At 42.0% G+C, this 14,210-nt stretch overlaps 1 protein-coding gene across 5 annotated transcripts in view; it reads left to right on the top strand.

Annotated features, from left to right (window-relative positions):
• Window positions 1-808: 808 nt before the first annotated feature.
• The window catches only part of CEP41 (centrosomal protein 41), a 48,578-nt gene continuing 35,176 nt past the window's right edge, over window positions 809-14,210 (top strand). For 2 of the 5 annotated variants that reach the window (XM_023207854.2, XM_023207850.2), the window contains exon 1: window positions 877-1,085. In XM_023207854.2, coding sequence (XP_023063622.1) covers window positions 1,053-1,085 — 33 coding nt within the window. In that variant the 5' untranslated portion in view covers window positions 877-1,052. Of the gene's footprint in view, window positions 1,086-14,210 lie in introns of all 5 variants that reach the window. The other 3 variants (XM_023207855.1, XM_023207851.1, XM_023207852.2) reach the window with 3 other exon arrangements.

Here is a 14,210-nt window from a genome sequence, read left to right as displayed (position 1 = left end):
CTGCTGAATGGGACATCTCACAGACCCTGAAGTAGCTCAGAAGTGTGCCATTATTCACTAACAGAGAACTGGCGAGTATGAACTGCTCAGAGTAACCTTTCTCCACTCCTGGAAAAACAAGTTAGAGCAAAGGACAGAGGGTTACTGTGTTGTTCCTTCCATGTAAAAGGAAATAATTTTAATGGATTTGGTGGGACATTTAGAAGCGAAGTCAAACTGTGTAATTGTTTTGTAAAGGTGCTAGGACTTCGTTTTCAGATCCGGAATGGGAACAGGTGGTGGCTGGTGGCAGGAGTCACAATGGTTTCCATGACGACGAGATTGGGTCCTAGTCATCCTCCCCTCCTCCACAAAACCTACTGCAGCTTTTCTCATAAGGTGCTTATTAAGTATTTGTTAAATGAACGATGAACCACAGAATGGCGCGTGTGCTTTGCAATTAAGGATGTCGCTCTTTAGCCTAAAAGCTTTTAAAGCACCGATAATTATTGTATTTACACACGTATTTTGCATAATTTGCGTATTAACCTAACCAGAAAATAATAAACCATACTCTCCCATTTCTGCTGAACAACCCTGGCCCATATCATATTCCCTATTGTGGAATCAGTAGCCCAGATGTTTGCTTGAAACGGCCATAAAACGGAGGTGGGGGATGGGGAGTCTTGTGTCATATTAATGGTTCCACATCAGCTAAAACTCGCATTTTGTCCCCGTTCTCGAGCCCCTGTTCCCGCCCCCGGCTTTGCGCAGGCGCCAGCCTTCCCCTCCCCCCAAGTCCCTCTTCCCGCCCGGCGAGCCGGGGCCCAGAGCACAAAAGGCCTGGCTAGCCGGCGTCCCGCGTTGCCCTTGGCAACCATTGAGCAGAGTCTTGCCCTCCTGCGACCCTAAGATGAGAGAGTAAACGGGGCCCCCATTGGCTGGCCGGGGAAGACGGGCCAATCGGAGAAGGGGGTATAGGGAGGCGGCTGAACGAGGTTGTGGGGGTAGGAAGCTAGGGTTAGAGGCAACCGGTGAGACTAGAACCCCGAACGTGGTCGGTTGGAGCAAATATGTCCCTCCGGAGGCACATTGGGAACCCTGAGGTGAGGGCCAGGTCCCGGCCGGAGAGCCGGAGGGGGCGGGCGCACCGGAAAAGACTCCATGTGGGCAGGGAAGAGCAGCCAGCGACTTCCGCCGCCCGGAAGGCGGGAAGGGGCCGGCGTGAGGAGGGGTCGGGGTGCAGGGGCGGAACGGGGAGCGACTGGGGGCCGCGGGGCCGTGTTCAGGACCCCGTGGTAAGGAGCGATCTCTCCCCGCGAACGCACGCCAGTACTTGTGGCTGCGAGGAGCGAAGTACACAAAGACACGGCCCTTGCCCTCAAATGGCTTACAGTCTCGGAGTGACAGTTACAAAACAGAAAAGACAAAGGAACCGCTGCACACTAATGGCACGTGATGAAAGCCAGCCACATCTCTGATTGTGGGGATACAGGAAGAGCAGGAGTAAGCTGACCAAACGTTTGGAAAACGGGCAAAATAGGACATTAGGCTTACCCCTCTCTCCATAGGACCCTTCAGTTTCTTCGTCTGTTTCACCCCTAGTCCCCTGCTGCATTCGTGGCAGTTTTAGCAAACGTTATTGGACTTCTACCGTGCATTAGGTGCTAGATGTACAAAGAAGACAAGGCCTCTATCTTTTAATAAATTGCGTCTACTGGGCCGGGCGCGGTGGCCCAGCCTTTGGGATCACAGCACTTTGGGAGGCCGAGGTGGGCGGATCACGAAGTCATAAGTTCGAGACCAGCCTGGCCAACATCGCGAAACCCTGTCTCTACTAAAAATACAAAAATTAGCCGGGCTTGGTGGTGGGGCGCCTGTAATCCCAGCTACTCGAGGGGCTGAGGCAGGAGAATCGCTTGAACCGAGGAAGTGGAGGTTCCAGTGAGCCGAGATCGTGCCATTGCACTCCAGCCTGGGCGATAAGAGCAAGACTCTGTCTCAAAAAAAAAAAAAAAAAAATCAATAAATTGCATCTAGTGAAGGAGACTATGAACAGAATTTGAGTACAGTGTGGTCGAGGAGCAAGATGTTATGAGAAAATAGGTAGGACTCAACTGAGAGACTGAGAGAAGGGTTGTGGAGATGAAAGGGGTGGCAAGGCCATTCATTAGCCAGGTGAAGCAGCATCCCAGGTAGAACAGCGCAAGTGAAGGTAAGGAGTGTCTGAACTCCTAACAGGCCCCTGTAGCTTTCTCTGTTTTGCTGAGGTTCTTAGCCTTTATCCCAAATAGGAGTTGTAACTGTTTCATCTCTTGATGACTGCCTGGTACTATGTTGAGAAGGTTGTAAGGCTGAGTCTAAGTTCTGCAAGAGAGCCATGGTCAATTAGTAATGTCTGAATGCTGCATGATCTCGCTTATATGTGGCATCTTAAAAAGTCCAGCTCATAGAATTAGAGAGTAGAATGGTGGTTACCAGAGCCTGGAGGGTTGGGGGGAAGGAGGCAGAAATGGGAAGATGTTGATCCAAGGGCATAAAGTTACAGTTAAACAGGAGTAATAGTTTTTGAGATCTCTGGCACAGCATGTTGACTATAGTTAATAATAATTACAGCAGACTCAACACTCCCAGTAGAAAATCCATGTATAACTTTTTACTCCCCTCCCCACTGCAAAAAAAACTTTACTGATAGCCTACTGTTGACTGGAAGGCTTACTGATAACAGAAACAGTTGATTGACATATTTTGTATGTTGTATGTATTATATACTGAATTCTTAAAGTAAGGTGGAGGAAAGATTATTATTAAGAAAATCATAAGGAAGAGAAAATATATTTACTATTCATTAAGTGGCAGTGTATCATCATAAACATCTTCATCCTAATTGTCTTCATACTAAGGAGCAAGGAAAAGGAGGGCTTGGTCTTGCTGCCTTAGGGGTGACAGAGGCAGAAGAAAATCTGGGTATAAGTAGATCTGCACAGTTCAAGCCCATGTTGTCCAAAGTTCAACTATATTGTATATTTCAAAATAGAGTAAATTGTATATTTCATTGAGAGCAAATTTCAAATATCTCACCGCAAAAAAATGATAAGTAGGTTGATGGATATGTTAATTAGTCTGATGTAATCATTCCACATCGTGTGTGTGTATACCAAAACATCAAATTGTACCCCATAAATGTATACAGTTATGATTTGTCCATCAAAATATTAATTAAAAATGTTAATATTGTCTTTCAAGGGGGTAGGAGAGATAGGTGAGGAGAATGGCAGTTTGCCACACATTTATCTTGTTTGCTGGTCAGAATTTGAGAAGTTTTTTGAGTTATTAAGGGAGTGACATGGTCAGATTTGCATTTTAGGCAGATGGCCGTAGCTACATTGTGGAAGATGGGTTTGGGGAGGCTCCAGGACTGGAAATGAGATTGGTTAAGTGGTTACTTTTTTTTCTTTTTTCTTTTTTTTTTTTGAGACAGAGTCTCACTCTGTCACCCAGGCTGGAGTGCAGTGGTGAGATCTCAGCTCACTGCAACCTCCACCTCCTGGGCTCAGGCGATTATCCAGCCTCAGCTTCCCGAGTAGCTGAGACTGTGGTGCACACCACCAAATCCCGGCTTATTTTTGTGTATTTTGTAAAGACGGGGTTTTACCATGTTGCCCAGGCTGGTCTCGAACTTTTGAGCTGAAAGCCACCCAGCCACCTTGGCCTCCCAAAGTGCTGGGATTACAGGCATGAGCCACCGCTACTATTTTGATAGAGATCTAAACTAAGGCCATTCAACTAGGGATGGAATCGAGGATAAATATTTAGGGGGCAAAATCATCAATATTTCCTGATTAGCTTTGAGAGATGTGTGATGGGTGACTTAAGTCTCAGCTTAGACTACTCATTGGTGCTGGCACCATGAATGAGAGCAAGAACATGGGAGGAAGAAAAGGGGGAATAGTTTTAGGTGTGTGGGGAAAGAGGAGCAGGGATGTTGTGTGTGGTTCTGTTTGTGCCCAAGACAAAGATGCCCAGCTACCTCTCTTGTTTGAATAGAGCACAACTTTCTTAAGAAAGAATTTGCAAGAAATAGTTTTTAAAATTTATGTCTAAAATGTTAGGCATGTCTAAAAATATTCTTATTCTACCTTAACATTTATTTGTCAGTGAGTTTGGCTGAGTATAGAATTATTGGTTGAAAATCATCAACATCTTTTTTTTTTTTTTTTTGAGACAGAGTCTTGCTCTGTCACCCAGGCTGGAGTGCAGTGGTGCAAACGTGGCTCACTATATCCTTGACCTCCTGGGCTCAAATCTCAAATAATCCTCCCACTTCCTGAGTAGCTGGGACCACAGGTGTGCGTCATCGTGCCCAGCTAATTTTTAAATAATTTTTGTAGAGATGGGGTCTCCCTGTGTTGCCCAAGAGGGTCTTGAACTCCTGGGCTCAAGCAATCCTACCTTGGACTCCCAAAGTGCTAGGATTACAGGTGTGAGCCACCACAACTGGCCATCATCAGCATCTTGGAAACAGTGCTTAGTGGTCTAGTGCCTTGTGTTGTTGTGAAGTCCAAAGCCATTCTGTTGCTTCATGACTAATTCCTCTTAGGAAGCTTGTGGAACCTTTTTTTTGTCCCCAGTGTGACTTTACAAAGATATTTCTATTTTCACTCATATCAATAGGCACCAGAAATTTATGTCTTTTTAGTCTGTAAAATTTTCTTAACTTTCTCCTATTTTCTCCATCCTCTTTTTCTTGAATTCATTATTCTGATGTTCTCTATTCATATAGATAACCTATATGACTAGTTCTCTGATTTTCCTAACTTTCATCTCCTGTTTCCCTCATCTTTGTCTTTTTTCTCCCTTTGGGAGATTTAACTTTATTTAACTTTTATCTTCCAATCCTTTTTAGTTTTTAATTTCTGCCATCATGTTTTTAATTTTTTTTTTTTTTTTTTTTTTTTTGAGAGAAGGTCTCACTCTGTTGCCCAGGCTGGAGTGCAGTGGCACGATTTCGGCTCACGACAACCTCCGCCTCCCAGGTTCAAGCGATTCTCCTGCCTCAGCTTCCCAAGTAGCTGGGATCACAGGCACCCGCCACCATGCCCAGCTAATTTTTTTTGTGTGTTTTTAGTAGAGATGGGGTTTTACCACATTGGTCAGGCTGGTCTTGAACTCCTGACCTCAAGCCATCCACCTGCCTCGGCCTTCCAAAGTGATGGGATTACAGGTGTGAGCCATCATGCCTGGCCCATGTTATTAATTTTTAAGAGCTCTGTTTTTTTGCTCTGTTGTACTTTTAAAACACATTTTGTTTCTAAACAAGTATAGATTCACAGAAAGTTGCAAAAAAAAAAAATAGTACAAAGAGGTCCTATGTATCCTTCACTCATTTTTCCCCGATGATTATATTTTACTTGAGTACTATACAATATCAAACTAGAAAATTGAAATTTGTACAATGTATGTATAGTTCTAGGCCATTTTATCACTTGTGTAGATTTAATCAAGATTTGCACATATGTAGATTTGCAATCAAGATAAAGAACTATTGTATTTTATCTCCAAGCTACTCTTCTTTCTTCCCTCTCATCGTCTTAACCCTGGGTAACCATCTCCATAATTTTATCATTTTGACAATGTTACATAAATGGAATCATACAGTATGTGACCTTTTGAGATTGGCTTTTTTTTTTTTCCACTCAAGATAATGTCCTTGAGTTGCATACAAGTTGTTGCATGTAGCAGTAGTTCATTCTTTCTGATTCCTGATAGGTATTCTGTGATATGAATGTACAGCAGTTTTTTTGTTTTGTTTTGTTTTGTTTTTTGAGACGGAGTCTTACTCTATCACCTAGGCTGGAGTGCAGTGGTACCATCTTGGCTCACTGCAACCTCTGCGCCTGGGTTCAAGCAGTTCTCCTGACTCAACCTCCCGAGTAGCTGGGATTACAGGTGCCTGCCACTGCGCCTGGCCAATTTTTTGTATTTTTAGTAAAGATAGCATTTTCCCATCTTGACCAGGCTGGTCTTGAACTCCTGACCTCATGATCCACCAGCCTTGGCCTCCCAAAGTGCTGGGAGTACAGGCGTGAGCTACCATGCCTGGCCCGTACAGCAGTTTTTTTAACCATTCAACTAGTATAGGACATTTTGGTTGTTATCAGTTTTGGGCTATTACAAATAAAGATAACATTTGGGTATAACTCTTTGTGTGGATGTTAATTTTCATTTATCTGGGATAAACGCCCAGGAGTACAATTGCTGGGTTGTATGGTAAACATATACTTAGTTTTATTAGATACTGCCAAACTTTTCTAGAGAGGCTATACCATTTTACATTCCTGCCAACGGTGTATGAGAGATTCAGTTTTTGCATACTCTGGGCAACATTCAATACTGTCAATATTTTTTATTTTAATGGTTATAATAGATGTGTAGTGCCATCTCATTGTGGTTTTAAGTTGCATTTCCCTAATGGATACAAAGCACATCTTTTCATGTGCTTATCTGTCATCCATATATCCTCTTCAGTAAAATATCTCTTTGTGTCTTTTGACTATTTTCTATTTTTCTTAACTGTTGAGTTTTTGTTTCCTTTTGTGTTGGTGATGACTGTAAATATTATTGCAAAACAAGGAAATGTAGGATTATATTTCCTTTCTTACTGCTTTTTGTTTTTTCCTGGAGTTTCTGTTTGCCTTTATTTTTAATTCTATACTTTTAATGAATAATTCAGGGCATTTTCTTATATCACTACTTATTATGTTTTCATAGTTATCTTTTCCAAAACCGTCTCTATACATTTGAACATGTGGGTGATTGAGGGAAGAAGAGAAATATAAGAGTTTTATTTTGTAGTTTTGTTTTACATAAATGTTATAACATTTTTATATATAGTTCTTTGACTTGATTTTTTTTCACTTAACAATATATCCTGGAGATCTTTCCATGTCAGAAAAATATACCTCAATGTAATGATTTCCTTTTAACTCTTACCTAAGTATTTGGTGTGATTGTGTCACAGTTTTGTTTATTTGTGTTTTTGTTTTGCTAGTTCTCTAAGACCTCAGTTGTACAAATGGACTGATATGATTTGATTATCCGTATACTTCAGTTATAGACAATTTTGGTTCTTACTGCTTTTATTCCCACTCTTCTCCTTGGACTATAGACATCTGCTCCCATATATTTAATGTATAGCTTTCTAATTCAGCAGCCATATTTTTCTTGTAAAACAGACATTATTTTGTGAGCTTAAAAATTTTACAAGAATAGTGTTATGCTATTTGTATACAATTTGCTTTTATCATGCAAATTATGCTTCAGATCCATCTATGTTGATAAATATGTCCAGTTTATTACTTTAACTATTATATAGTAATCTAGCATGTGACTAGACCACATTTTATCTATCAGTTTCCCCATGGTGATCATTTAAGTTGTTTTTGATTATTTGCAGTTACAAACACTGTTACAATGAATAGTTTTACTATTGAGTTTTGAAAGCTATTTATATATTTGAGATAGTAGTCCTTTATTGGATATGTGCTTTGCACGTATTTCCTCCCAGTCTGTAGCTTATCTTTTCATGTTCGTAACAGGGTCTTTTGTAGAGCAAAAAACAATTTTTTAAAAATGTATTTACTTTTTACATTTTTTTTCTGCAACAGCTTTTTTGAGATATAATTCACATAGCATAAACTCACCCATTTCAAGTGTGCAGTTCAGTGGCTTTACTGTATTCACAGAGTTGTGCAATCATCACTGCAATCAATTTTTTTTTTTTTTTGAGACAGAGCCTTGCTCTGTTGCTCAGGCTGGAGTGCAGTAGTGCAATCTCGGCTCACTGCAACCTTTGCCTCCCAGGTTCAAACGATTCTCGTACCTTACCCTCCGGAGTAGCTGGAATCACAGGTGCACACCACCACGCCTGGCTAATTTTTTTGTAGTTTTAGTAGAAACGGGGTTTTGCTATGTTCACCAGGCTGGCCTTGAACTCCTGGCCGCAAGTGTTCCGCCTGTCTCAGCCTCCCAAAGTGCTGGGATTACAGATGTGAGCCACTGCATGAGGCCACTGCAGTCAATTTTAGAGCAGTATGGACATGTATTTTAATTTCTTTAATGATAGTTTTCTTAAATGTTCTTTTCCCCTACATGGTCTCTGTTTCTTCCAACTTGCTATTTTTGTTTTGTTGGAGATGTTGTATTACTCAACTTAGGCTGCCATAACAAAATACCACAGACTGGGTGGCTTCAACAACAGAAATTTATTTCTCATGGTTCTGGAGGCTGGAAGTCCAAGATCAGGGTGCCAGCTGATTTAGTTTCTGGTGAGGACTCTTCCTGGCTTGCAGATGGCTACCTTCTTTTTTTTTTTTTGAGAGGAGTCTCGCTCTGTCGCCCAGGCTGGAGTGCAGTGGCACGATCTCAGCTCACTGCAAGCTCCGCCTCCCGAGTTCATGCCCAGATGGCTACCTTCTTACTATGTCTTCACAGTGGCAGGAGGAGGGAAGGAGTCCTCTAGAGTCTCCTTTTATAAGGACGTTAATACTATTGGATTAGGGTGTGAGCTCACTTTGTTTTAGTTGCCTTCCAAAGGCCCTATCTCCAAATAGTCACATTGGGCTTCAACATACAAATTTTGAAGGGACACAGTTCAGAATATAGCAGTGTTCTCAGACTTATTTTATTCCTCAGTTGTAAATTTATGTTTTCAAGTAGGAGACTTTATTATTTATTTGTTACAAAGACCACATTACAAGTTTCAATCAAGTAGGAGATTTTAAAAGAAGATTGAGATCTCTGTATATTTGAGAGACACTTGCTGATGGTAAGATTTATTATTGAATGATCTTTCTAGGCCATGATTTGGGGGTACCCTCCTCCCAAATCTGTACCTTCCTCTCAGGCTGGCCATTTTCCCCAGAGAACCCCTCCAGTCTCCTGAGGATAAAAGCCTAGTTGAATTCCTGGAGGCATTAGAGCTAGAGACTAAGTCTCAACGTTGGTATTCATTATTTACCTATTAACCCTATTTTCAGGAATGATATCTCTGGCTTTCCTGCTGTGCAGACCTCCCCCTCAAGAAACCTTTTCCAGGGAATAAATCTATAGATATCTGCCAGGACTGGGCAGAGGCAATCATCCAGTGGGTGGCACAGAAAGAGAGGGATTTGGAGATCCAGCTGCTTCTCAAAGGCCCTTAGGCCTTTAACCAGCTTTTGTTTCAGCCACTCCTTCTACTCCCCACTTCTGGAGCTGCCTAAGGCTGTCAGTGCTGCAGCCTTTTAAGAATTTGTTCTTTGCCTTCCCTATCGCCCCATACATAGTCTTCAGCTACCTTGAGTCCATCAAGGCATTTTCACTTGTTGATTGACTTTGTAGATTTCAGAATTCTAGTGCTCTATCGCTGTCACTTCTCCCACTCTATTTTGGAGGCTTTATGTCCCTAAAATAATATCTTTTTAATGAGGTTTTATTGAAGCTTTAAGGAGTGACATTAGATGCATTCATTCATTCGGCTGTCTCCACCCCATAGGTCATAATCTGTATGTTATTTATTTTTTTGGGCATACTTACAAGACCATAAAATAGAGACCTTATCTGCATTGTTCCATTGGCTGGCATATAATAGTTGTTTCATAAATACTTATTGAACGAGTAAATGAATACACGTCTGAACTGCAGAAGAGAAGTCAAGGCTAAGGTTCAGTATTTGGAAATCAGAAACATATACATGGAATTAAGCCTAAGTGTTAGTCCACAGAGAACTTACAGATTGAGAAGTTGGAATCCTGAGAACACAATAATTAAATGGCTGACAGAGGAATGATCCATTTGTTAATGGAGAATCAGGGGAGAAAGATGTCACTGAAACCAAGGGAATGGAAACTGAAGAAGATGAGGATCTGTAACAGTGTCATATGGCATAGAAAGCTAAAGTAAGTTAAGGACTGTTAAATGTCCATTATATTTAGCAGCTAGGGGATCGCTGATGTTGGTTAGTGCCATAGGAACCTCAGTAGAATGTGGGGACAGCAGCCATGTTGCAATGGATGGAAGAGTAAGGTACAAAATACCCAGTGTAGACTTCTTTCTTTCAAGGAGCTTGGCTAGAAGGGAATAAGGGTGGGTCATGTTCCAATTACATATTGGTTTATAATGAATCACCCCATGTTTAGTGGCTTAAAACAGTAATAGTCATTTATTATTAGCTTTTGTAATTCTGAAAGTTGACTTGGCTCAGCTAGACTGGGATTTGTCATGTGGTTTTGCAGACAGACAGGAGCTAGGGCTAGCGTTATCCTGAAGGCTTCATTTACATGTTAGGCCACTGATCCAATCTGTTTTCTGCGACCTGAGCTGGGGCTGTTGGCCATATCACCTACGAATAGCCTTTTTTATGTGGCTTGGCCTTCCTCACAGCATAGCTGCTGAGTTCTATGGGCTGCCATAACAAAATACCACAGACTGTGTGGCCCCAAGTGTCCCAAGAGAACCAGGTGGATGGAAGCTGTACTGCCTTTTATGATGTAGCCTCAAAAGTCATCTGACACTGTTTCCCTCATAGTCATAGGCCCCTCCAGATTCAGGAGAGGAAACAGAAGCCCTTCCCTCAGTGGGAGGGGTGTAACGTCATAGTGTAAGTGGGATGGGAAATTTTTTTGTGGCTATCTTGAAAAATACAATCTGCTACAGGTGGTAGCTGCTGAGAAAGTAGGGGCTGCTGCACATGGAGACATGGGTCAAGGTTGGTGTTTGAGATCAGGGTAATTAGACCAGGTTAAACATCCCATTTTAAAAAGTTCTCTAAAAGGCCTATTTTAAATGTGAGATTTCCTTACATGTGGCTGTAGTAAAACTGGTACCCATTCTCTTCATTTTATGGACTTTCTCTCCATAGAAAGTAAGTAGACAGTCTGAACAAAATGTATAATGGTATTTTAAAAAATCTTTTAAGTGTAAATATTATTACATATGTTGCAGTTAAAATACAAACAACTTTGTGAGTCCCATTTGAGAGAGATGGGAAGTCGTGAAAAGCTCATTCATTTTTCGATATTTTCCTTCCAAAAAATCCCATCTTTGACTTCTCATTCTTACCGCTTCTTCTCCAACATCCGTGTGTTCGCAAAGTCCAGTCTTACTTTGCATATGTTAATAATCTTCCAAAATACTGATGAGATTGTGTAGCTCACAGCTCGATTTTTTTGGCACTTTCCATTGCCTTCAGGACCTAGTCCAGACCACTCAGCCTACATTCAGGCTTCTCCACGTGCAGCCTATCTGTCTCTGTCCAGTCTTATATCACAGGGTTCCATATACCAATTATTCTTAACTCTTTTGGGGCTACATACCCCTCTGAAAATTTGGTTAAAACCAAGGACCCTTTCCCCAGAAAAATACACATACACAAAAGTTTGCATAGTGTCATGAGACTCATGGACTTCCTAAATCCCATCAGTGGACCTCATATTAAGAACCTTTGCTGGAGTGAAGATGTACAGTGGTTGTGGGGAATGAGATAATGTAGGTAAAATGCTTAGTGCCTGATGATATAGTGAGTGTTCAATAAATGTTAGCAGCATTACCATATTTCTTGTTGTTGTTAAATCATCTCCAGCAAATAGAACAATTTGTTGTTCTTTAAACTTGTTTTTAAAGTGGCTTTGCTATTAAAAATTGCTCCACTTGGAATACTTTTGCCATTCCTCCTTCCCATCTTTTTTATCCACAGAAGGTCAACCCTTAAAACATAGCTCCAGTGTCCATTCTTCCATGAAGTCTTTCTTATCACCCCCAGTGGATGAGCAATCTCCTTTGACATTCCTCCCTAGAGCCCTTGATGTCTGTGCTGCTCACGTGGCACCAGCATGCACACCACATATGTTGCTCAGGTCTTCATTTGGCAGGTACTTACTGCTGTTTCATTAGCAGAGGGTCTTGTAGTAGGTACAGAGTTCTACAAGATAGAGCCCCTGTCCCAAGTGCAGGAAGTAAGAAGTGTGAATGGTACAAAGAACTGGGAATATTCAGTCAAGGAAGAGATTTCCATTTCACTGAGGCCTTCAGAGGAATCTTCCCAGAAGATAAGTTTGCCCTGGGTCTTGAAAGTCATGTAGAAGTGAAATAGCTGGGGTGTGGTTGTTAGACAGGGAGGACATTTTCTTTTATGTAAACCCTCAAACAGTCTTTGACATTTTTGGTTGTTTTTAAAGAGCCCTGTAATGATACCACAAACATGAACTTTCTCAACGTCCTGCCTCTTCCAGATGAGCTTCATTCTGACCACCTACCTATCTTATATCTTAAATAGATCCAAAGTTGACCCTGCTGTCTGGGCTGTGGACCTCATCCTCTCCCACTTTCTCCATACCTTTTTCAAACTCTCTTATCTTGCCCATTAGCCTGTATGCATCCTCAAGTCTCTCCTTTTTTTTTTCCAAAACAAAATAACAACAACAGAGATTATTCCTTAGCAACTCTCTTAAGGGAAAATCTTAAGGGAAAAAGAAAAGATCATCCAGCTACTGTCCTCTTTCCTCCTTCGCCTCTCATATGCTTGACCTGCTGTTTTTTGCATCTGCCCCACCAGTTTCCCATAGCTGCTTCCACCAGGGCCATCAACAATGTCCTGGTGTGCTACATTCAAATTCACTTTTCTCTTGGTCTCTTACCTGAACAGCATTCTTGTTCACTTGTTCATACTGACCTCTTGTTCTCTGACTTGACAGCATTGTTCACTGTTGGCCACTCCCTTCTTCCTGATTTAATTTTCATGACCCACTTTTGTATGGCCTCTTCTGAGTTTCATCCAAGGTGCCTCTCCTCCACCTGACCTTAAATGTTGGGGTTTTTCAGTCTGCACTCTCCCCAGGATGATTTTGTCCATTTCCACGGCTTCCTCTGCTGCCTGTATGCTGACAACTACCAAATCTTGTTTTTTTCTAGCCCAGGTATCTCTCCTGATTTCTAGACCCAAATAGACAACTAGATACTTCCATTTTGTTTTTTGGGGTTTTTTTTAGCGAGAATGTCGCTCTGTCACACAGGCTGGATTGCAGTGGCAGGAACATGGCTCACTGCAGCCTTGACCTGGGCTCAAGGGATCTTCCTACCCCAGCCTGCCGAGCAGCTGGGACCACAGTCACATGCCACCATGCCCAGCTAATTTTTTATTTTTTATTTTTTATTTTTTTTTGTGGAAGCAAAGTCTTCCTGTGTTGCCCAGGCTGGTCTTGAACTCCTGGGCTCAAGTGATCCTCCCACCTCGGCCTCCCAAATTAATGGGATTACAGGTGTGAGCCACTGTGCCCGGCCGATAGTTCCATTTTGGACAAGCCACAGATATCTCATACTCAACATGCTCCACCTGACCATATTATGTTTTTAATATGTGCTTCCTCCTTAACTCCCTTTTTTGGAGAATGGTATCACTGTCCTGTTACTACATGAGTCAATTTTAAATTATATTGATTTAACATTTTAAAGATTTCTTGAAACGGTCTCTTCCTCTTCATCTTTATTGCCACTTCCTTAGGACTACAGATCCTCTTAGCACAACAGCCTTTCAACTGATTTTCATGCCTCCTTTCTTGACTCATATTCTCCATATTGCTCCCAGGGTCACCTTTCTAAAACAGAAATATAATCTTGTCACTCCTCCTTCAAACTTCTCCAGTGACGCCCTCATCATCTTCACCACCCTGGGCACTATTGGCATTTGAGCTCATTCTTTGTGGTGGGGCTGTCTGTAATTGTAGGGTATTTAGCAGCACCCCTGGCCTCTACCCACTAAGATGCCAGTAGCACCTCCTACCACCCAGTTGGGACAACCAAAAATGCTTCTAGACATTGACAGATGTTTCTGGGGGTACAAGGAGCAAAATGGTACCTGTTCGAGATCCACTGATCTATAGGATGAAACCCAAGTTTTTTTAAACATGTATGCGAGGCTTTTTGTGATCTGCCCCTGCTGCCTCTCCAGCGTCGTTTGTCCCCGTATTTCCCGCTGTGCTCCAGGCAGGCCAGTTACTGTTAGATTACTGAAAACTGTTGGTACTCCCTCGAGACTCCTCTCTTTCGCCATGCTTTTCCCTCGCCAGAAACCCCGTAGCTCCCACCCACTACTCCTTTAGCTTGACTAACCTCCTTAACCCTCAGAATTCAGCTCAGAAGTGACCCTTCAAGAAACAGTTCTTGACTCTTTTAACCTGGATTAGATGCCAATCTGA

This window comes from Piliocolobus tephrosceles, chromosome 8 (assembly GCF_002776525.5).
Source record: "Piliocolobus tephrosceles isolate RC106 chromosome 8, ASM277652v3, whole genome shotgun sequence".
NCBI lineage: Eukaryota > Metazoa > Chordata > Mammalia > Primates > Cercopithecidae > Piliocolobus > Piliocolobus tephrosceles.
This window is presented reverse-complemented; position numbering and strand designations above follow the sequence as displayed.